The sequence below is a fragment of the Neovison vison genome, chromosome 13 (genome assembly GCF_020171115.1).
Source record: "Neovison vison isolate M4711 chromosome 13, ASM_NN_V1, whole genome shotgun sequence".
NCBI classification, from domain to species: domain Eukaryota; kingdom Metazoa; phylum Chordata; class Mammalia; order Carnivora; family Mustelidae; genus Neogale; species Neogale vison.
In genome coordinates, this window is record NC_058103.1 from 10,700,357 (window position 1) to 10,722,903 (window position 22,547).

At 52.6% G+C, this 22,547-nt stretch overlaps 1 protein-coding gene across 1 annotated transcript; it reads right to left on the minus strand.

Annotated features, from left to right (window-relative positions):
* Positions 1–11,989: 11,989 nt before the first annotated feature.
* Positions 11,990–21,522, minus strand: CCDC197 (coiled-coil domain containing 197). Its single transcript, XM_044231472.1, has 7 exons — positions 21,416–21,522; positions 20,019–20,101; positions 18,219–18,406; positions 16,575–16,682; positions 15,730–15,801; positions 15,307–15,441; positions 11,990–12,187 (listed from the first exon to the last, which is right to left on the minus strand). The coding sequence occupies exons 1-7, from the start codon at positions 21,520–21,522 to the stop codon at positions 11,990–11,992; spliced, it is 891 nt and encodes a 296-aa protein (XP_044087407.1).
* Positions 21,523–22,547: the final 1,025 nt, after the last annotated feature.

Genomic DNA, 22,547 nt, shown 5'->3' on the forward strand with positions numbered 1-22,547 from the left:
TTGTCCTTCTGTGGTGTGGATCCCTCGTGGCTATGACCTGGCAGGGGCAGGAGGATGTGATAATTACAGGTATGGGCAGTGGCATCAAGAATATTCATGTTGTGATTCTCATGTAATAGCTCTTGGGCGAGCCACTCCTCCCTGCGCCTCGGTTTCCTTGTCTGTAAAGTGGGAGTGTTTGTACCCATCTCGAAGGTCAGTTGCAAAGACTAAATGAGATGACCCTGAGAAGCACTTGACAACGTCCTTAGTATCCAGTAAGTGCCCAATATATGTGGGCTTTGCACGGTAGAAGGGTCTGAGTCTTTTTTTATCCTTGTGTGACTAAGCCTGAAGGGAGCGAGAGAAGAACGATCCTTGGGAAGACCAGGAACCCACAGGGTTCGAAGTGCTTCACCTCTGTGCTCTCGCCGTCCTCCTGGCTTCTCCCCACTCCTTCATGCGGAGCCTGCCACTCTGAGCTGGAAAGCTGGTTGAGATACAAACCTGTGTGTCCTTCCCTGCTGGGGAAGATCTGGAAGAATCAGAGCTGGAGATGGAGTTAGCCCCCCTCCCCTCTTCCCAACCCCAGCTTCCTGGGAGCTGCCCTGTCTCCCCCACCTTCCATCCCTGCCCCCACACTCCCCGCTGGGGGCAGGGTGGAAGAAGAGCCTTTATTTTGCAGAAAAGATATTTCCAGGAAAAACAATGGAAGTTGGGAGACTTGAGAATGGGGAGGCAGGTCTGGCTGAACGGGAGAACATGCTGGAATTGGGGGAAGGGATGGAAGCAGGTGTCCCAGAACAGGGGCACTCCTCACTCTGGCATCACCTGCTGGCACCGCCCAGGGGAACACAGGATCCTGACCTAGCTGGCGAAGATCCCTTCTGTCCCTCCCTTCAAGGCACTGTGTATATTAGGTCAAGGAGCGCAGCAACAGGACCAGAGGCCGTCCATTCAACACTCCCAAAGATTCACCGCAGGTCTGATGGGTGGATGCACGACCTGCTCGGATACGCACATCTGTGCACAAAACGGGTGAAAACCACTGCCCTCACTCAGCCTCCACTGTCTTGAGGATGTCACCACTAAACCCGCTGCCCAGGACCACACTACCCCAAAAGGGTTGGTGGAGGATGGGGTGGGAGCCCCCTGCCCCCCGCCAAAGAGTTGAGATTTAATTTTCCACCAACCCCAGGAGAGGGGACACCCAGTGAGAGTTAACTTTACTGTGGGAAAGATGAAAGGACTGTGATCTTTCTTGTAACCTCAAAGTGGGCGCCAGGCTGCTCAGGCTTTCCAAGTGTGAGATAAGGCAATCTGGGAGAGAGAGAAATTTATCAGGCTAGGTCACCCCACATCTCTGCTCACTTCTCAGATTAAACAGGACTCACAGCCCCAGGAGAGTGATAGATGGCCCAGGGCTCTAGCCGACTCCCCATCTGTGTGTTCCCCTAGGTCTGGGGTTTGAGAGATAATATGTCTTCAGCTCAGAGAGCAAACGTTGGACCCCAGCAGCCCCCGGGCCCAGGGGACAAGTGCTATCGGGCTTCCATGGGAGAAGAGAGCAGTGCGTGTGGTTTACAGAAAGCTGAGGCCCAGGCAGGGTAGGGGGTCCTGGGCCTGGTGGGAGCTGCCAGTCCCGGCCTGGTCCTCGCCATGCTGATGAGGGGCAGGGAGCCCAGCTCCTGGACAGTGTGTCCCAGTTATGAGACTGGACTGAAGCCTCATGGACAGATGCAGAGCCAGATGCCTGCCTAGCCCTGCCCAGATGCCTGACCTCAGGAATAATAAGCAGGTAATAAATGTTCATTCTTTCCAGTGAAATTTTGGGATGATTTCTTACACAGCCTCTGATGACTAAGACAGACTTTCTTGCTCTCAGCCACAGTCTGCTCCTCTGTGAAATGGGGTTAATGATACTTATATCTCTGGGTTGATTTGTGGGTGACCCCTGTGGCTTCCTCAGGCTCCCTCTGGAGACACAGTAGGGGTTCCACCCCACCATCCTCAGTACTGCTGTAGTCAGACAAGATAATGTCTAATTGCAAATTCTGGCAAGTGCTAGGAAAAAAGCAGACAGGGTGTGGTTGGAGCCCGTGACTGAGGGCCCTGGTCTCATCTGGAGGGGAGGGAAGTCTTCTCAGAGGAGATGAGTTTTGGGCTGAAGTCTCAAGGATGAGTTGGTGGAGGTGACATTTGTTCTTATCTTTCCTGCCCCAGGCATTCGTCTCTTTCTCAGCACTTTGTGATTCTGTCTTGCCGTGGATCACAGGGCACGAGGACTGCTGTGTGCCTGCCTCGGGGCAGGTCCCAGAGCACAGGGACTAGGTGAGGACAGTGTGCTGAGATGGGGGCACACAGCACGTACTGCTGTGGTCGGGCCAGAGACGGGCCTGCAGGGATGAGGAGGGAGCACACAGAGCAGGGAAGTGTGCAGGGTCGGGGAAGGCCAGCCACATGGGTACGACCTGGCAGCTGGCCGGGTGTGGAGTGGCAGGACAGGGGGTCTGGGGTGACTCCGAGATGTGCCCGCCCAGGGGAAGGAGCCATGGGGGAGTCAGCGCAAGACAGTACAGCCTCAGTGAGCCCAAGCAGAGCTCAGGGCCTGAGAAAGTCCCGTGAATGGCATCTCCCAGGACATGAAGAATAGAAAAGCTCAGGGCTCTGTGATCCCTGGAAACTCTCTAGGTCTCTGGAGAGCCTGTGTTTACAGATAATGGAGCTCCTCTGCCCGGGCCCCAGAGGCCCCCCCATCCCCCCAAGCTCCGCCAGGCAGAACGCGAAGTGCAGCAGAAACACAGAGCAGCTTTCCTGGATCATCTGTTGTCCTCAAAGATTTTGGCAGGGAGAAAACATGCTATTTTTTTTTTTTTTTTTTGGTACAAGAATAACATATTATGAAACATAAATGCGAATTAGCTTGTATAAAATTTTCCAATGAAACACAAATGTGCAAAGATGTTCGGTTCCCCTCAGGCCTGAGCACCAGGACCCTGAAAAAAAAGTCTGGGTTCACTCTCCTCAGCCGTTAGAGGCATTTAGGGGAAAGTTCTAGAAGCTTTATTCAGAAAAAGTGCCCTAGTGCTGAGGTCAGCCAGACTTGGGTTGTGCCGCCTGAGGACTGTGTGACCTGGAACGAATCACTGCGCCTCTCTGAGTTGAAGTATTTGTTTCTTAGAAATTCATTTCTTCCCTTCCAGAAGAACTTGGAACCCATGTTCCTCTCAGATTGGCTTTTCTACTCATGATTCTCGTCTTCTCACCACTTGCTGAAGAAGGATTAAAATCAGTGCATCTTCTGGTGGCAGCATTTTGGCCAGAATAATTTCTTACATGAGATTACAGGAAAAAGGTGAAACCCAAGATGACAGGAATATGGGTGCACCCCGGTCCCCTACTGTTTCCTATCCAGGACTTGATAGTAAAATTCAATACAATAGGATAGTAAAAATCCTATAAAGGTCTTGGATCAACTTTCTGAAAACTTTTAAAATGATGTGCTAATTTTTTTTTAAAGATTTTAGTTATTTATTTGACAGAGAGAAGGAAGGAGAGAGAGAGAACAAGCAGGGGGAACAGCAGAGGGAGAGGAAGCAGGCTCCCCGCTGAGCAGAGAGCCCAATGAGGGACTTGAACCCAGGACCCTGGGATCATGACCTGGGCTGAAGGCAGATAGATGTTTAACCAACTGAACCGTCCGGGCACCAAACAATGTGCTATTCTATGTGAACGGGAACAAAACAATTTGAGAGTCCCTGACCTCCATGAGCCAATTTTCTAGAGAGTGTAGGATCTTATTTTTAGTCAAATCTCCCCAAACCCATCCTCTAGGTAATCTATGCAGCCATTTGTGAATACATTAGTAATGGACAGGAATGTAAATATTAAATTTAAATATGCATGCTCATACACACACACACGGAGTCCATCCCATTTTTCTATTCCCTTCCATCCCATCCATCCCAGTTCCATGTGTTAAGAGCCATGAGGTCCGAGAGGCTTGAACAAGAGCAAGGTTCTGCTGGGTCCCCAGAGATGGGCACCATCCTGGGTCTGGGGATGCTGGCAGCCCCCAGGTCCCTTTCCCCCTCCCTATTCCTTGGTAGTATCCCAGGGTGACTAGCCGCAGCATCCTTGTGATCTGTGATGCTGTGGAGAGTGGGGACAGGGAGCTCTGCCCCGCACAGTTCCCCTGGAGAGCTCCTAAGCTCTTGGCCAGTTTATTACTTCCCCTGGGGAAGTAGTGGGCCCTGAGCAGAAGACACGATGACCCTGAGGGCCAAGTGGTAGCCAAGATTCCTCTGCCCCCTGTGGACCCCTCACTTTTGTCTCCTCCCTGTTCCTTAAAAGTTTCAACTTAGAGATTCACTCCTTTGTTTAAGACACACATTCATTCACCATTACACCGAGTCTAGAAGGAGACTGTGCAGGACTGCACACTGGGGCTGGGGCAGGTAGTGAGAATGAAGCCCTGTCTGGTAGACCCAAAGCTGATATAATGCTATATGTCACATCTACCTTAATAAAAGACACATAAAAACAAACATAGAAACAGAAAAAGATGAGCCTTTTCTCTTGAGAACGTCTCCTTCCAGCGGGGGAGTGTAAGCGTAAACAACTAAGCGACATCTACAAGCAGGCAGGTGAGATACAGAAAATTCTACCAGCGGCTGGGAGGCCCGAGGTGGGCTCTGCTCTCTCGGCCCATGGCAGGGACAGCTGGGGAGGCTTCCTGGAGGAGGTAAGGCTGGAAGTGGCAAGGGCAGGGCAGAAGGGACCTCCCGCAGAGTACACACTCAGACTGCAGTTTCTCCCCTTGCCCCGCCCTCCCCCAGGCATTGCTCCTCCCAGATCACAGCCTCTGTGCAGAGCCCCTGGAGGCTGAAAGCAAGGCGCCATCTCAGAGTCACATCCCCACATGAGGAGGACACCAAGCTCATTCAGAACAAAGGAGACCAGCACTCCACTGTGCACGGGGATCCCTGGGGATCTTTCTCACAAGTCCCAGGGGATGCCCCGGTTGTAGGTCCTTGGAGCACACTTGGGGTGGCAGGCGTCTGCACACACTCTGTCTATTTCTTCTGGAACCGTTAAGAGATTGGAACATAGACTCCTTCTTGATTCTCGCTTATGTGTCCCTTATGGAGACAGCGACGGGCTTTCTCCCCTTCTCCTCTCCTTCTTCAACCTTAGGCGAGCGTTTCACCTCTCCGAGCCTGTCCCCTCGTCTGGAAAGTGGGGACTGTCGCTCTCAGGGTTGGAAGGCAGACCACCCACAGCCAGCATCCAGCACCTGTTAGCTTCTGTTCTTCATGTTCTTTTTGTTACCAAACCATTTCCAGTTACAAGGACAGTTGTTCCATTTGGAGCCAATGGACTGGGGCTCCCAGCCCCACTCAACCACTAAGCGGCTGCGCGATCTTGGACCAATCACATCCCCATGGAGCTGCAGCTTCCCTTTCTGGAATACGGGACCCAGAAACTGATGCTTTCCAGCTCCTGACTTGTAGGGAGGACGTGGGGAGGTACAGTGGCCCGTAAGCAGCATTCTGGTTCTGCGCTGGCAGGTGCTCACTGCGGACAGACCATGGGAGCCCAGCCCTCCCGATTCACTCATGCACCTCTCCCATCCCTGGCTCTGCACCAAGCCCAGCCAGGCACGGAGGCTGAGGAACCACAGAGCGGCAGCTCCGGCCCTTGTGTGTCCCCTTCCATGGTGCTGGAGAGCAGCTGGGAACCCAGCGCTCTCACTGTCTGCGCTCAGAATGCAGCGCCTCACACAGCACCGAGCAGTGCAGAGAACCCACGCAGCTGGTGGCCAGGAACAAGGGGCACCAAAGGGCATGGAGATGCCTCATAACAACAGTGGGGTGCATGGTGGGGCCAGAAACACAAGCCTTGAAGTAGCCCAGCTGTTCCCAGGCCAAGAGCAGGACTGGGCAGGACCTCACTCCCCAGGTCGGGGGCTGGGAGTGAAGGCTGGAAGGTCTGGCACCTTTGTAGCAGGGCCCGTGGCCAGATAGCTCCTTCCAGATGTTTCCTGTCATCCCCATCTGGCCAGCTTCCGTACCTGGGAATGGAACTCAGCATAAGACACCACATTTTAAAGCTAGAGACCGATGGGGACTAATTCAGAGTCTAGCCAGAGTCCCTGAACTTGGAGGAAAGAGGTTATTCAGGGAGCCAAGAACCCTGTCTTCAGTTCTGAAGATGGTCCTGTAGGTGGGTGAGTTGACAGCCAGCCTTTTTCTCAGGGACACCAAAGGGAGGATCAGTGAGATGCCAAGAAGAGTTAGCTTCCAAGTAGTCTTTCCATTTTTTCAGTAAAGCTTTCTTTCTCTAGTTATAAAAGTGAAACATGGGGGCGCCTGGATGGCTCAGTCTGTTATGTGTCTGCCTTCGGCTGGGGTCCTGATCCTGGGGTCTTGGGATCGAGTCCTGCGTGGGGCTCCCTCTCTCTCCCTCTGTTGAATAAAAAAAGAAAATCTTAAAAAAAGTGAACCATACTCATTGCAGAAGCTCCAGAAAATATTCATACAAAATCATTAAAAAAGAAAAGAAAAGAAAAGAAAGATTAGAGTTCTGGGATCCAAAGCTAACCATGGTAAACATGGCCCTTAGCCTCTTAGCTTCTTCTGACCATCCCAGCACGCCTTAGGAATACAGTTCATGCCCCTCAGGTGGACTGGCTCCCCATACACTGGTGATGGTTGGTGATGGTTGGGTTACGGGGATCATGGAATTTGAAGGAGGTGCAGGTGTGTCCAGCAGCTGTTGCTATGATACTGCGTAACCAACGACCTTGGCTTCACTGGATGGCAATTATAAGCATTTATTTCTCATTCAGGGTTGGCAGGTATAGTCTCTCCTTGGCAGAGCTCATTGGTGATAAGTCCCATTGCGGGTGAGGGTTGGTGGCAGGGGGTGGGGGTGGGGTGGGGGAGATCATGCTTTCAGCTTCTGATTATGTCATAATGCACTAATAGCCTATTGGCCAAAACAAATAACACGGCCAACCTCGAATCAAGAGATGGAGAGGAGTCCTCGGCGCACCATGCGCCTCTGGCAAGCCCGTGGAAGTAGACACCGCCGCGGGGGAGGGGACACCGGGGACCCCTGACTCGATGTCTTGCCCCGGGTGGATATTAACGCCCCCTCCTCCCGAGGGCCATGACGCTCCCGCTCAGAAGCACTAGTTTAGTACATATCTTTCCACTCATTTCTACCGAGGACTTTAACCAAATTTGGCTTGAATTCTATTTTTTTAGATCCCTATAGAATTTTTTACCGAATGGACTTAGATTTTATTTTTTAAATCCCTCCTTTTTTTCACGGAACTTTACATCCTATATTCATCCTTATACTAAGTTTGAAAACCTGTAACAGTGGCTGCAGAATTATAAAATCACGACGTTTGGGCATTATTGGGCTGAACTCTTCCTCTGAGATACTGAGGTCGTGTGCAGTTCGGTACGTTACGTCAAGTAACGACGTGGTGGGCATCTAGGTCTAAACACCCCGCGGGCACCTGTAACAGGCGTGTCTGGGTTTTGCCCACCCAGCGTCAGGTCCCACCTCCCGGTGATCACCGTGGCCTGCTGTCCCTTCGGGGAAGCCACATGTCCCCTTCTTTCAGCCCATGTGGTTTATAACGCATTAGCACCGGCTCCAGAGGACCGAATCTAGTCAGAAATGATGTGCCACCTCACTTAAACTCAAGAATTTGACCCAGGCCAGGCCAATCAGAGGATGGATCTCCCCCTAGTTGCAGAGATCAGTTGAGGATTGAATGCATCGCCCAAGCCTGGCCAGTCAGGAATTTGTTTATAGAGAGGCACGTGACCCAAGACGAGCCAATCAGAGTGAACCCTTGGACTTGCCCTGGGACTCACTGTGAAGGTGCGTCCTCTTGTTCTTCCTCTGACGTCCGCTTTGGAGAATGCGGAGCCGGGGGTTGTTTACCTGGAACCGGAGAATGAAGCCGAGAGGTAGAACAGAGCCTAGAGACAGAATTCTGTCGACTTTGAATCCCTGATCAAGCTGTGCCTGAACTAGAGTCCTTGGCCTTTCAGTTTTATAAGCCGGTGCATTCCCTTTTTGGCTTAAGTGAAGTTGAGTTGGGCTCTCTGTCAATTTTGAACCAAATAGCTATGTTTTTTTTAGATTACATTTCTTGGCTTGGAATTATGGAGCCAAAGGACATAAACATTTTTTGAAGCCCCTTGAGACCTCCAGTCGAATTGCTTTCCAGAAAGTTTATGCAAACAGTGTAAAGGTTTAGACACTATCCCATCTTAAAATCATTAGTGTATTACCTTAATTTTTTCTTATGGACAGAAATTATGTGATTTAATCTTATTTTTAGTGAGGTGAAAAATGTTTCTTTTTTTTTTTTTAAGATTTTTATTTATTTGACAGAGATCACAAGTAGGCAGAGAGGCAGGCAGAGAGAGCGGGGGAAGCAGGCTCCCTGCTGAGCAGAGAGCCCGATGCGGGGCTCAGTCCCAGGACCCTGGGATCATGACCCGAGCCGAAGGCAGAGGTTTAACCCATTGAATCACCCAGACACCCCAATGTTTCATGTTTATAGGCCATTTTTATTTTGTGATTTTCTGAATATGAACAGTTGTCTTTTTCTTTCTTTGTGAGTGCTCTTTAAATATCAAAATCATTGATCCTTTTCCAGATGTAGCATCATTTCCCCCCAGTTTATTGTCTTCAGATATTTTGATGTGTTCCAAGGTAGATGCATTTTTAATTTTTTAAAATATTTTACTTATTTGACAGACAGAGATCACAAGTAGGCAGAGTGGCAGGCAGGGCGGGGGCGCTGAGCAGAGAGCCCGATGCGGGGCTCGATCCCGGGACCGCGAGATCATAACCTGGGCCGAAGGCAGAGGATCAACCCACTGAGCCACCCAGGCACCCCACATTTTTAATTTTTATGCAGTCAGATTATTTTCAGGTTTCCCTTCTGTGACTTTCGTGCTTCCCAACTGAAAAGCAGGTCAACACAGACCAGATTTTCTTTTTTTTTTTTTTTTGGCATTTACACACTCAGTATTTCTTACCCTGATGTGGGAGAGCCCTCTCATTGCAACTGCCCCAGTTCTTACTAAGAATGCACATTCCTGGGCCCCCCTGCCCAGAATCAGCATCTCTGAAAACAGGCTCTAGGTATCTCCATGGTTAGCAAGTGTCATGGTGGTTTTAAGGAACATGGAAGTTGGAAAGCAACCACCCCAAGGAACTGGAATGCCCTACTGTATATGGTCTACAAAGAGGACATTATTTTCCCATCAAACAGCCAATTTCTTCAGCACCAGCCACTTATAACACAACTTTCCCAGGGCAGTCTGTAGGAAGAATTTTCTCACACTGGGAGTTACTTAAAGCTGAAGTCCGTTGGCAGGTAATGAGCTCACGGTCTCACAGTGTGTCCAAGCCCTGGGCCACCTGGGGTCTTGGGGTCTCAGGGTCTAAACAGGCAGTCAAATGAAGTGACATTTCATAAGGTACTCAAACCCCTGCTTTTTTCTCCAAATGCACTTGAAGGTCTCTTTGCAGCTAACATGGGACCCAAGAGAAAGCTTTTGAAAATGTATGAGGTTGGGGCTGAGACAGCTGTTGGACATAAAAGCCCAGAAAGCACGAATCCCGGTGTTGCAGGACATGCCTACAGCAGCACCGCTGAGCCCAGCGCCCCTTCTATTGATTTCGTGACCCAAGCCCCTCAGGGAGAAGGCGGGGAGCTCCTAAAACATCAGGCTGCCCGTTGCAAATGCAGACTCATACCCAGGCCCCTGCCACCCCAGGCATCTGTTCTGATCGTCGTCCTCCCGAGGAGTGTGACAGAACACCTGGAGCAGACCTCCAAATGCACGACTGGTGCCCAGCATGCAGATGGCAGGGGACAGGAGGACAAGAGCCCCCTTCCCCCAAGGGCCCTCACAGGCAAAGCCAAGAAGCCAGAGAACCATGTCCTGGGCATATAGAAGGATATATGTCCAGTCCCTCCCGGGAGGTTAGACAGGGTGGGGGCTGTCACGCAGCCCCATCATGCTGAGGGGACACTGAAGTCCGGCCAGGGGGAGCTGGTGCTCAAGGAGAAGCAGAGCCTGGCTAGGCATTGAGAATTTGCATTATTCTAAAGCAGCGATTCCCAAACTGTGGCCCTGGGCCCTGCGGAATCCGCCTCTCTTGGGGACATATTAGAGATGCAAATTCTAAGGCCTTTAAGACCCCAGATTGTGCCATCAGAAGCTCTGGGCGGCCACACTCTGTTTTCACAAGCCTTCCTGAGGATAGTTCAAATCTAAGAATCACTGGGCTGGCGTGTGTCCGCGTTACAGGGAGAGTGATGGGTCACTTTAGATCTCTCTGGAAAGCCGATGTTGTGGCAAGAAGAACTGAGAAACATTAAGAATGTGAGAGGCTCCTTGCAAGGAACGAATGAGTCCTTCCACCCCAGATTCACATGGTAAAATCCTAACCCCCAGTGTCTTAGGAGGGGAGGCCTCAGGGAGGGGAGGAGGTCACGAGGGCGGAGCCTCCACGAGCGGGATTAGTGCCCTGATAAGAATGAGCCCACAGAGCTGTATCGCCCACCACGTGAGGGCACAAGGACAAGACGGCCGTCTAAGAACCGGAAGCAGACGCTCACCAGACCGTCGGTCTCCCCAAGTGTGAGAAATAAATGTCTGTTGTTTTAAGGTCGCAGTCTGGGCTCCTGGGAGAGCCACCCAGGAGGACTAGGACATCCTTATGTGTGGCCTCCAGACCCAAGTCCAAACCTTGTAGCCGGCCTGGGTCCTGCAGTCCACATGCTCACCAGAACCGAAAGCTCCTCCCCTCGTGCTCCATTCTGTTTCTGAGCCCTCCCATGACCTTGGCCTTCTCAAACCCAACTCAAGCCCGACCTGAGATGTCCTCTTTGCTCGAGAGGCCTGTGAGATCAGAACTCGAAAACATGCTCCCTCCTCCTCGTTTCCTCTTTGTTTAAGCTGCTTGTAGGGACCTGAGGGTACGGAACTTCTTTCACTGATTCTGCAGCCAAATCCTTCTCACGCTCCCACGTTCCCTCCCTCAGAGCCTCCTGTCCCCTCTCCTGTCCCCGCTGGAAATAAGCAACCCTCGGTGTTTGTTGACTGCACAGCAGCATCTTTTCTGAAACTCTCAGAGTTAATTTGCAGACCACTGTTCACAGCTCGCTGGTTGCTCTTAGTCGACAACTTTTACCCAAAGCGATACACTGATGCGGACCTCCGGAGGTGAATTCTTTCCAGGGCTGTAGGGTTGCTAGGAGGATTCCACGCATGACACAATAAAAACCAAACCAGGGCCTTCCAGGTAGACCAAGCTGTCCCGGCCCTGGTCTAAGAATGTCAGACTGGGGAGGGGTCTCCCTTAGACACACTGTCACCCAATCTTGCAGGTGGCAAAGCAGCCTGGAGAGGGGCTTCGCCTGGCTAAGGTGTCTCTGGGAGCAGCATTCGTTGCCGGCAGCTCTGGGACCCTCGGGAAGGCAGGAGGTCGGACTCAGTATCCAGCTTCTGAGAACCAGTGACGAGACGCCCCCAAGAGACAAACCCAGTAGCCTCAGCCTGCTGTGCTCCCCGGTCTGCCATGCTCCCCAATCAGCTGTGAGTGAGGTGAGTTCCCATGCCTCCTACAGCCCTGGGTGGCTCGTAGGAGAGTTCCTGTGATTCAGATGTTCGTAAAAGCTAGACATCGATCCCAAGTTCTCAGACAAATCCGCTGCTGTCTGTGAGCATGTGGCCTCCAACCCGGGACCTCCAACCTGACTGCCGCTTGCAACCCAGGAACCCGCTTCTCTTTCCCCCAGTCCTAGCCTCCACGCCTGCTAATCCCCCAAGATGGGGAACAGTGCCCCCACCCCCAGACGGCCTCCCACCCCCTTGGCGGGGGCGCTGTGGTGAGAAAAAGAGGCTGGACATGAAGGAAGATCGTCTTGATGCTGGCGGGGCATGCGTGGCCGCTGGCTGGCTCAGCTCAAGCTGGAGCGCTCCGAAGTCTGGGTGCCTGGATGGGGAGTTCTGGGGACCGAATCTTGATTCCTTGGGCATTTCCTGAAGGAGCTGGAGTATCTTCTGTGGTTCTTGAGACGGTCCCCTGACCAGCATACTCTGGGTTCCATGAGCAGAGAGATAAATTTCACTGTCTCCATTTTGTCCAACATAAATTCCTGGGAGGAAAAAGAAATTTCTCTCACCTTCCGGTGCTTTGGCATCCCCTTCCCAAGGACCAAAGCACCCTCGGAGGCTACCTACACTTCCATTAACTCTCTCGAGTGCCTTGCAAAGGAGGTGGTATCAGTGACTCTTAGCCAATGTGCAAACTGAGGCTCAGAGAGGTTAAGTAACTTGCCTGGAGCTGCACAGCCCAGGGCTGGCAAAGCTGGCAAAGTCCAAGTCCTGCTGTGGCTTCCTGATTGCAGTTGCTAGTCTCTTTTCACTACTTCCTCCGGGAAGCCCACCCTGTCTGCCCCCTGGCTCCCTCTCTGAGAGGCATTCATTTCCACCTCCAGCTCTTTACTTCGCACAATGCTGAGCACATGTGGGCGATTCAGTAAGTCTTGGTTGAGTGATTGTTGCAGGAGACCCCCGGCACCCCCTGACATCACCGTGTAATTTCTTCCTTTTTCTCGGGAGGAAGATGAAATTAACTCAGTGTGACTATTTAGACAAATGTGCCCTTATTGAAAACGAAACCATATCACAACGTGAATATGAATAACATGAGTTGTGCCCCTGGGGATGCCAACAACGTGAATGGTGTCCCTGGAGCCATGCCGCGGAGCAGCCCTGACGCTGTCTGAGAGCTCCTGAGGAGTCCTCCAACAGAGAGGCAGGCTTTCCGACTGTGGGCTGTTGCCACAGCAACCCCGGGGCAGGGACTCGCCCCTTTGGTGTTCCAGAGGAAAGGAGCATCTTGTGTTTGGACGTCCCCCCTGAGCCTGCCTCAAGTAAGGAGAGCTAGCTGTGACCTAGAGCGAGGCCAGTATTGAGGATGGCCCACAGCAGAGCGTGGAGAGGGTGAGTCCTGGCTGATCCAGGGAGCCTCGGGTCACACCATGCCTGAAACCCACCCGGCCACGGAGCTTCGTGGTGATGCTTCGCATGATCCAAACACGCCCCGTTAGAAGAGTCAAGCCACCTCAAAAAAAGAGCAAAGTTGGAGGACTCCCATCTCCTCATTTCAAAATTACAAATCATTACAAAGCTCCAGTAATTGAGACACTGTGATATTGGCATAGGATAGACATCCAGACCAATGCAATAGAATTGAGGGTCCGGAAATTCACCTTCACGTTTGTAGGCAATTGATTTGTCACAAGTGAGAGGAGACAGTTCAAGGGGGAAAGATAGCGGGTTTTTCCCCAATAGATGGTACGGGGACTATGGAACATCTTTATGCAAAAGAATGAAATCAGACCCTATATCCCATACTGTATACACAAGTTAACTAAAAATGGATCATAATCCTAAATATTAGAGCAAAAACTATACATCTCTTATTAGAAAGTTTAGGTGTCAATCTTAGTGACTTGGGATAATAGTTTTTGCAATGTGATGTGTTGTGCTAAGGACAAATAGCCCAAGGGAAGAAAAGAGCTCAGCTGGATTTCATCCAAATTAAAAGCTCTTGTTCTTCAAAGAACACTATCAAATGAAAAGACAACCCACAGAAAGGGAGAAAATATTTGCAAACACATATATCTGATAAGGGACTTCTACCTAGAATACATCTTAGAACACAACAATTTTTAAAAAACCCAAATAATCTGATTTAGAAATAGGCAACAGATTTGAGTAGATGTTTCTTCAAAGAAGAGGTTTAAACAGCCAATAAGCGCGTGTAAGACACTCAGCGTCATCAGTCGCCAGTGGCTTGCAAAGCGAAACCCCAGTGAGATACGACTTCACACCCCACGGGATGGCTGAGTTACAAAAGACAGACCACACCGCGTGTGGACCGGATGTGGAGGAAGTGGAACCCCCGCACACTGATCGTGGGGTCGTGGGATCTCGCAGCCACTCTGAAAACAGTTTGGCAGTTTCCCAAAATGTCAAATATACAGTTACCATACGACTCAGCGATTCCACTCCGAGGTATCTAGCCAAGATAACGGAACATACATGTCCATGCTAAAACCCATACGTGAATGCTCACAGCGGCGTTATTCACAGCAGCCAAAAAACCCAGAAACAACCCAAAGGCCCATCAGTAGATCCACTGGTCCACACAGCGGCGTATTATCTAGCCCTAAAAAGGAATGAAGAATGGATTCATTCTATGACGTGGATCGACCTTGAAATCATTATGCTAAAGGAAAGAAACCAGATGTAGAATGTATCTTTTTGGGGTGAAGAGCTCTTCTGGACAGCAGTGACGGTTGCCGGGGTCTGACTGAACTGAAAATCTGAAAGTGTATGCTTTAAGAGGGAAGATGTTATGGCACGGGAATTGTGTCCCAGTAAAGATATTATTGAAAAGAAAGGGAGCACCTGGGTGGCTCAGTGGGTTAAGCCTCTGCCTTTAGCTCAGGTCATGATCTCAGGGTCCTGGGATCGAGCCCCGCATTGGGCTCTCTGCTCCGCAGGGAGCCTGCTTTCTCCTCTCTCTCTCTGCCTGCCCCTCTGCCTGCTTGTGATCTCTGTCTGTCAAATAAATAAATAAAATCTTAAAAAAAAAAAAAGAAAAGAAAAGAATGAAGACGTGCTCCGTGGTCAGTAGAAGCCAGTCTGCCGACACACTCTCTGTACTGCAGCATCGGCGTCTGACGGGTGGGGGCTGGTTCCGGGGCGGGGGGAGGGTCAGTGAAAAGGGGAAGCTCAGGGGACTTGACCCAGAGTCTGAGGCTTCCACTGAAGAGGCTCCCTTGGTCATTAAAATGTGTCCTCCCAGAGTGCATGCAGGTGTGAATGTGTGACCACACCCATGGGCATCTCTGTGTCTGCGGGTTTGTCATGTGTAACGTTAGGCATGTAGAGAGCACATGAACGTCCGTGTGACTGCGTGTGTGTGTGTGTGTGTGTGTGTGTGACACATGCCGGGGTGGGGCCACAAAGAAAGACCAGGCAGAGCTAGGAGTTCCGTTACAGCTGCCTCCGATCCTGCATCAAATGGGAACTTGTTCCAAGTTTGTTGAGCGACTAACAGACACCCCAAGACTCACTGCCCCAGGAGCCTGCATAGCCACGGATGGACGGGCTCACGGGAGCTAAACATGAATGCACCATGAGCTGCGGCTCAGGAAGGGCTGAGGTTTGACACCAGCTTGGGGCGGCAGGGAGGTCTTACCTGAATCAGGTCGAGCTTCGAGAAGAGGCCCATGCTCTCAGGTGCGCGGTGGGCGGAGGCGGAGCGGTGGGCGGAGGCGGAGCACTGCCGGACCATATTGTTGATGATCCTTTGCAGGTTGTTGAGCAGCTCGTTCTGCAGGAGGAGAAGGTGGAGGATGACGAGGTTCTGGTCCTATCCTAGCATCCCCTGCCCCCCAATCCCCAGCTTACTCGGGCCGGAAAAGCCACCTTCTCAGCCTGCTCTGTGCCCCACTCCCAGAGGGCCTTGCTTGCGTCCCCCAACTCCAGGGCCTGAGCATCCTCCCCTGCCATGAGGGACATTGAACCAACTTCCCAGAGGGTCCTCCTGGCTAGAGACCCCTGCGGGCCACACCAGGGGCAGAGCCTGGGAAGGGTCATGAGGGAACCCGGAGCCCCTCACTCTGGGCAGCCCCAGAGTCCTAGACTTAAGATCTTCAGGGTTGTGGCCAGTGGTGGTGGTCTTGCTTTCCACCTTAAAGAGAAAGATCCAGAAGGGGCTAGATAAACAGTAGCCAGTCTACTCCCTCGCTAACCCCCTTGGCTGAAAGTCAACAACGTGTAGATCCCAACCCTCATGTCTTCCAAATTAGGATCCCCTGGAGACTGAGAAGGCCCTGCATTTGCTGGCCACACTCTGTCTGGGCCTTGGTCCTGGTGTCTTCCCCGCAGCCCCTGTGGGTGGGGGGGTCAGAGGCTCTGGTTTTAGTGAGGACCCAGGGGCCAGAGGTTAACCAGTCCCTATTCCAAAGGCCAGGAAGGAATAGCTCAAGGGCTTAAGCCCAGAAATCCTGGCCCCTGGTTGTGGACTTTGGCCATGACTTACTCTTTCTGAACATTACTTTTCTTATCTGTGAAATAGACACAGGTAAGGATCCGCCAACATTTAAGAGTGCCTGTCCCGGATGAGGTCTGTCCTGGGTTAGGAGGCCAAGCACTGCCTGTGGACAGTGGACGACTGGAGACGTAGGAATTACTGAAGATAGTGCCTAGTAATCACTCACTTAAATGCCACTGTTCTGTTATTAACCACAGGCATTACAGAAGGACTGGGCAAGCACCCAGTTTATGCCAAGCCCTGGGACTGGGCTGGGGATCCCAGTTCTGGTTCTTGTCAGGGGTGTGAGTGTGTGTGTGTGGCGGGGGGAGTGTGAGTGTCAGGGGTGTGAGTTTGTGGGGGGTGATGCTTACTGAGGAGACAGCAGCCCTCAGCCCTGCCCTCACCCCCATCCCGCAGATCAGACTCACATTATAGCTGTCCATGTCCTTCTGGGAGGTGACACGGTGTCCCAACCCCCACAGCTTCCACTCATGATGACATCGCTTCTGCAGCTGACACAGCCGAATCTTGAGGGTCTGTGATGGGAGAGGCGTGTCACCCGGTGCAGCAAACTCTGCTGGGGCGTCTGCCCTGGGCCTGGTCCAGAGGTGCTCACAGCCCCAGCGGGGGGGGGGGGCGGGGAGGAGGGTGCTCAGCCAGGGTAGGGGCGGGTGGAGGGGAAAGTTCTGGGCCTCCCAGCTGTTCAAGGTACCAGGAAAGGCCCGAAAAGGCATGTCCAGGCTGACTGAGGTTTGAATGTTGACTCATGGCCCCCAGAGCCCCTTTTCCTCCAGTAATCAGAGCCAAGAGTCTGTGCCCTTGCGGGCCCGGGAGGCTGCTGGGAGGGCATGTGGAGCAAGGCAGTGGACAGCCTCTTGTGGCCCAGCCTGCTCCTGCTGTGTTGGCTGCACCCTGACGAGGCCCCATGGGGCTTCAGTTCAGCACGGGACATATGCAGGTGTCCTCACTTCTCCGCATCTTAATCTCCCATGGAAAGTGGGCATAAGAGTGCAATTGGGTCTAAGATGTGAAATTTAAGGCGGTTAGGAACACTCAGCGTATGCTTAAAATGAAGACAAATTAATTAAGATAAATAATATCTTAATCCAATGTTTTTAGAAAATCAAAGTTAATAGTATCCACGATGGACAAAATATTAAAATTTTGTAATTTTAAAATATTAAAATATTTTAAAATATTAAAGATGGGCTCCAATCAGCACCTGAATGTCACCTGGCTCATCCCCCCTTGTCTCAGCCCTAGGAATTAAAGCACTTAGCTCTAGGTGCTGGCATGAGATTTAAATGAGATAAAGCAGGTAAACTGAGGCTACCCCTGTCCTGCCCAATCCTAAATGGTCTGGCTCTCCAGAGGGGAAAAAGGTGCAGGGTGGTGTAGGTTTTCAGTGCGGCCACTAGGGGGCAGAGACTCTATGCAAACATCACGCGATGGTCCTTTGCAAGAATCAACTCACCCTCAGCCTTCCTATCCAGGTCCCCTTCCCCTCCCAGCCCTCAGGCCCCAGGATGCAAATTCATCCAGCCAGGCCTTTGCCTGGGCACTTTCTCCTGGCTGGAGGGCAGTGCCCGGACCTCCTGGCCGAAGTTCTGTTTATTATAAGATTAACCAAAAAGGAAAGATTAGTGACTTCTTGGGGCACTTGGGCACCTTTCCGGGTCGTGTCACAACCTTTGAGCTAGGTTGCATCGCCATTGGACAGGTAGAGAAGCTGAAGCTCAGAGAGGGGCCACCCTTGCCCGGGGTCATGCAGCTAGTCAGAGACTGACGTGTAATTGGAACCCGGTCTGTTTGAGTCTAGAATTCGTGTCTTTTCTCCCACCAAGAACACCTTTTGAACATAAGCGAAGCTTCAGGAAAGACCCCGAGTCAACCAGCACAACGGGAGAGAAAGGGATCCAGAGCAAGGCTCTGGAGAGACAGCGCCACCCAGACCCTCCCAGCAGCCCACCCCTGCTCCGAGCCTTCCCCTGGAGGTGCAGAGGGAAGGGGGGCTCCCCTGCCCCCAGTCCTATGGGCTAAGGGCAACAGACCAGACTGCAGATAGCTGTTACCGGGATAAGAGCCCTGTGGCTCTCCTCGAGAGATTCCAGCCTCTGGTGGAAGACCTGGCACATCTTGGAGAAGGCTTCCAGATACTCCTGGATGTCCTGGCTGATCGTGAAGAGCTGCCCATAGTGCTCCACCATGGCCCCCACCAGGGCCTTGTCTGGCCCCTCTGGCTCTTCCCCTTCATTGTGGCCTAGGGAGACAATGCCGTGGTGGGATAAGCAGATGCAGAGAGCCCAGCCCTCACCTGTCCCCTGCCCTGGCGATGCCACCAATGTGTCGGAGGGGGGACTTCTGCAGAGGCCCTGCAATTCCAGCGGCAGCCCCACAGATGAGAGGTGCCAAAAGAGCCCGTGCAGGGCTTAGCCCAGGACAGCAGGATGGGTCCAGCAACTGGCCCTCACCCACCGCCTGCCTGTACAAGAGATGCATTAACATTTGAAAGGTGCCTTACCAGCCAAGAACCCAGATTCTGGAGCCAAGATCCCCAGTGAGACAAGAGATGGTCTCCAAGGACCTGGAGCCTTCACCCTTCCTTAGCTTGGTGCTCAAAACTTTTTGGTGCTACTCAACCTTCCAGTCACATCTCCCAGCAGCCCCTGCCAAGTTCTGGTGCTGCAGCACACTGGAACGCACCATGCCCAAGTTCACCCTGCAGGGCTGTGTGCTGTTCCCTCTTCCTGCAATGCTGTTCCCCATTGCTGAACTCGCTGGAGCCCCATGAGAGGCCACCTCTTCCTTGAAGCCTTCCCTGATATCCAGAACAGTTTGGGGGGCCTCTCGTCACTGCACAGCATTCAGTGCAGGGGCCCTGAAGTCAGGCCAGAGTCTGAGACCCAGCCTCACCACTTCCTGGCTGGGCATTTTAGGCACGTTCCTTAACCTCTCTGAGCCTAGGTAACACAATTCTCAGAAGCTCACACAGAGGGGTAAAAAAATTTTCCAAAGAGGTGAGCACAAAGTTAGTTAATAGTCATTATTAAATGGTGATAGTTAATAAATGGTAAGAATTATTCTTATTATTGATGATGTTGAGATAATGATGATTAAAATACATGTTTGATTGCCTTCCTTTTCCTAAAACGCTTCTGGCACTGACAACAAAGAGGCTCTGGTACTAATCATGATAGAACAAAACACAAAGGCCATTTCTGGTGTCTGTGTAATTTTAGCTGATAATAGCAAAACAAACAAACAAACAAAAACACAAAACCAAAGACACACAAAATAATAGCAATCCTAGCTGTCATGGACTGGGTGTTAGCTGAATGCCGGGCACTGGGCTACAGGCTCATGAAGGATGAGTTCATCTGATCTACATAATGGGTCCTGTTCCCCTTGTACAGATCAAGAAACCAGGACCTTGGGGACACCTGGGGGCCTCAGTCAGTTAAGCAACTGCCTTCTGCTCAGATCATGATGCCAAGGTCCTGGGATCAAGCCCTGCTCTACGGAGAGCCTGCTTCTCCCTCTCCTGCTTCTCCCCCTGCTTGTGCTCTCTCCTTCTCTGTCAAATATATAAAATATTTAAAAAGAAAGGAAGGAAAGAAGGAAGGTAGGTAGATAAAGAGGAAGGGAGGAAGGAAGGAAAAGACCAGGACCTCGAGAATTTTCGCCGGCCACACTAGTGGCTCTGGTGGCACCGGGGTTCACAGGCAGGCTCGCTTGGCACCTGTCCCCTTTCATACCCCTGCGGCATCGGCTTTTGTGGGTCCTCCTCCTGCAGATGAGGTCAAGTCTCACACCGCGCCCTAGTCCCAAGGCTGGGAGGTGGCAGCTGAGACAAACCGAACGGACGTACATACCCTTAGGGATTATCTCAAGGACCTTAATCAGATAGTCTTCAAAAAGCTTGTGCTTCTCGACCTCTCTCTTCAGCTTCCTCTGCCTGCAGAGACATTTCAGGGACAGCAAGACATGGTTTAGAGTCCCTGAGGTCATGACCTCTTGCAAGGCCATTCTGCGTGGATCTCCGGCTCAGAGCTGCACTGGACGGTCCCGCCACCCCTACCCCCATCAGTGGGCCGCTGACTTAAGCTTCCCCACCCCATGTCCTGATGAGAAACTGAGCCACAAGCAGTTCAAAGAACTGCCATGATAGGGCACGAGGAAGGAGCACCAGGGAGAGGGGAGTCTAGTCTTTCTGGTGTGGGATGGGGTCCTACGGATCCTCCCTTAGAGGCTGGTCTGAGTCCCCCTCTCCCCACAGCCACCAGCTGGTGACCTGGCCAGGTGCTTCTGCTCTGCCCTTGGCTAGCCCATCTGTAGCAACAGTAACGTCATCCCTCCCTGCCCCCTGGCTGGGCTGGCCGGGACCATGTGTGGGGCCCCCAGCACATAGCAAGGAGATACTGGGGACCCCAGCACCCCCAGAGGGGAGACAACCATGTGCCGCCGCCCAGTCACGGTTGACTCTCGGGCGAGCCCCTGAGCAAGCTGAGTCTCCAGTCTGTCGCCTGCTCTGTGCCCAGTCAAGTCAGTGGTCAAGGGCGGAGGCAGAGTGGGACCTGCCCCAGTCAGAGGCAGCGCTTCCAGGGACTGCGGTGCGCTTTCTGAATGACTGCTCGGGGACCCAGGGCAGGCCTCTCCGCCTCTCGGGCCTCACTTTCTCATCCATATGGTCCTGGAAAAGGCAGGAAGAAGCCATGTTTCCCTACAAATATCGTGTGGACCCTGCACACCACGGGGCTAAACCTTAGTGGGGTCGGAAGCCCTGACAGGATCTGATGGGAGGCTTGGAACTTTGCTCCACAAACTCGCTCACAGCCACAGCCTTTGCATCTAATTCAGGCTTTTATGGGGCAGCCCGAAACTGAGAGGCTGCCCCATAAAAGCCCCAGGGGTGAGGACCAGGGTTACCCCATGAGGCGGGTGAAGGGAGCTGACAGCTTCACTGGTTGACTGAACCAGAGGGCCTGAACTGACAGGTGCAGGGGTGGCTCCCCAGCTCCCCACAGCCCTGCTTCTGGGATGGGAGACTAAGCCCAGAGTGGGCCGGGGAGGGCCCAAGATCTGAGCTCGAAGGACCAGAGCCAAGCCCCCACCCCCTCCCCACTGATGCCCCTCCTGTTTCCAGGGATTGCTCCCCGCCTTGTCCCTTCCCTGACTGGCCCTGCTGTTCGCTCAGCCCCAGCCACCTAGCCCAGTGTGGGCACTGCTGGGCATGGGGCCGGGGCCCAGTGGGGCCTGAGATCTCTCGTACTTTGCCTGGAGCTGGCCGAGTTCCTGCAACAGCTCCTGCAGGTCCCTGTCCTTGTCACTGGCAATGCTCGGGCCAGCCCCCTGGCTGGTGTCCATGGCCACCAGCATCGCCCCTCACCACTCTGGCTGCACAGGAGGATGAGGGGCACGTGGGCTAGGAGGGAAGACTGGTCAGCACTCTCTCTCCCGACCTTCCCAATGGCCCCCCAGAAGCCAGTCACGTTCCCAGTTCGTGGAAAAGGAAACAGAGGCTCAGAAGGGGTCTGTGACCAGCTCAGGGTCACACAGCGGGGCTGGATCCTGAGGCTCCTTGAAGCCGACGTCTGGGGTCTTCCAACAGGTGCCGGAGAGAGTCCCAGAGTCAGGGCTGGGTCCTGCTCGGAAGACAGTGTGCACAGGGAGGGGACACCTTGGTGGCCTCTCCTATCCACCCGCCCTCCACCCATTTTTGCCTTCAGTGACATCACATAATCTGAGCATGTAGAGAACTCATCAAAGGAGAGTAGAGGCTGAGACAGACACTTTGAATGAGCTCATGGTCACGCTGGGAAGGTGGCCTAGGTAACTGGTAGTTTCCACGAGGCCTTGTGAAGAGCTCCTGGACCATCTGCCTAAGACTTGTTGTTCCCAGTTATGGCCCAAAGGAGAAGAATGTCTCCCTAAGCCTGACATTCACTGGCCATCTGCTGGACCAGCCGCAGCACAGGGGTCAGAGCAGGGAGAGAAGGGGCAGGGCTTCGTGTTGGGCCTTTCCAGCCCTGAGCACGACTCTGGGGTATAGGCAGCGTGGGGAAGGAGGAGGGGGCCCAGATGACTCCCTCAAGGATCCAGGAGCTCCAAGCCATGGCCACTGGGCCGTGACGTCATAATACTGGTCTTTGTCCATTGCAGGACCCACCTGTGGGTAAAGAGCCACCTACTCTGTGGCCTAAACCTGCCTCCTTGGTTCAGTTCCCAAAGACAAGGGGGAGAGGCATTGGTGACCCCAGGAGGGACTCGAGCTATTTTTTGTCCTTTCTTTCAGGTTGGTCATTCTTAAGACCCTTACTTGGTGGGCTCCCCAGATCCCACTGGCGTGTCCCTGTTACTTCCTTCTACCTGAGAATGGGCGTCTAGAGCTTGTGGCCTTCCCC

Coding starts and splice junctions, on each gene's coding strand:
- CCDC197 (XM_044231472.1), bottom strand. CDS start 21,522: ATGCTGGTGGCCATGGACACCAGCCAGGGGGCTGGCCCGAGCATTGCC. Junction 18,407..20,018: donor CCTTGAGATAATCCCTAAGG/GTATGTACGTCC, acceptor TTGTCTCCCTAG/GCCACAATGAAGGGGAAGAG. Junction 15,442..15,729: donor GGACTCTGGGGCTGCCCAGA/GTGAGGGGCTCC, acceptor CTCCTCCTGCAG/AACGAGCTGCTCAACAACCT.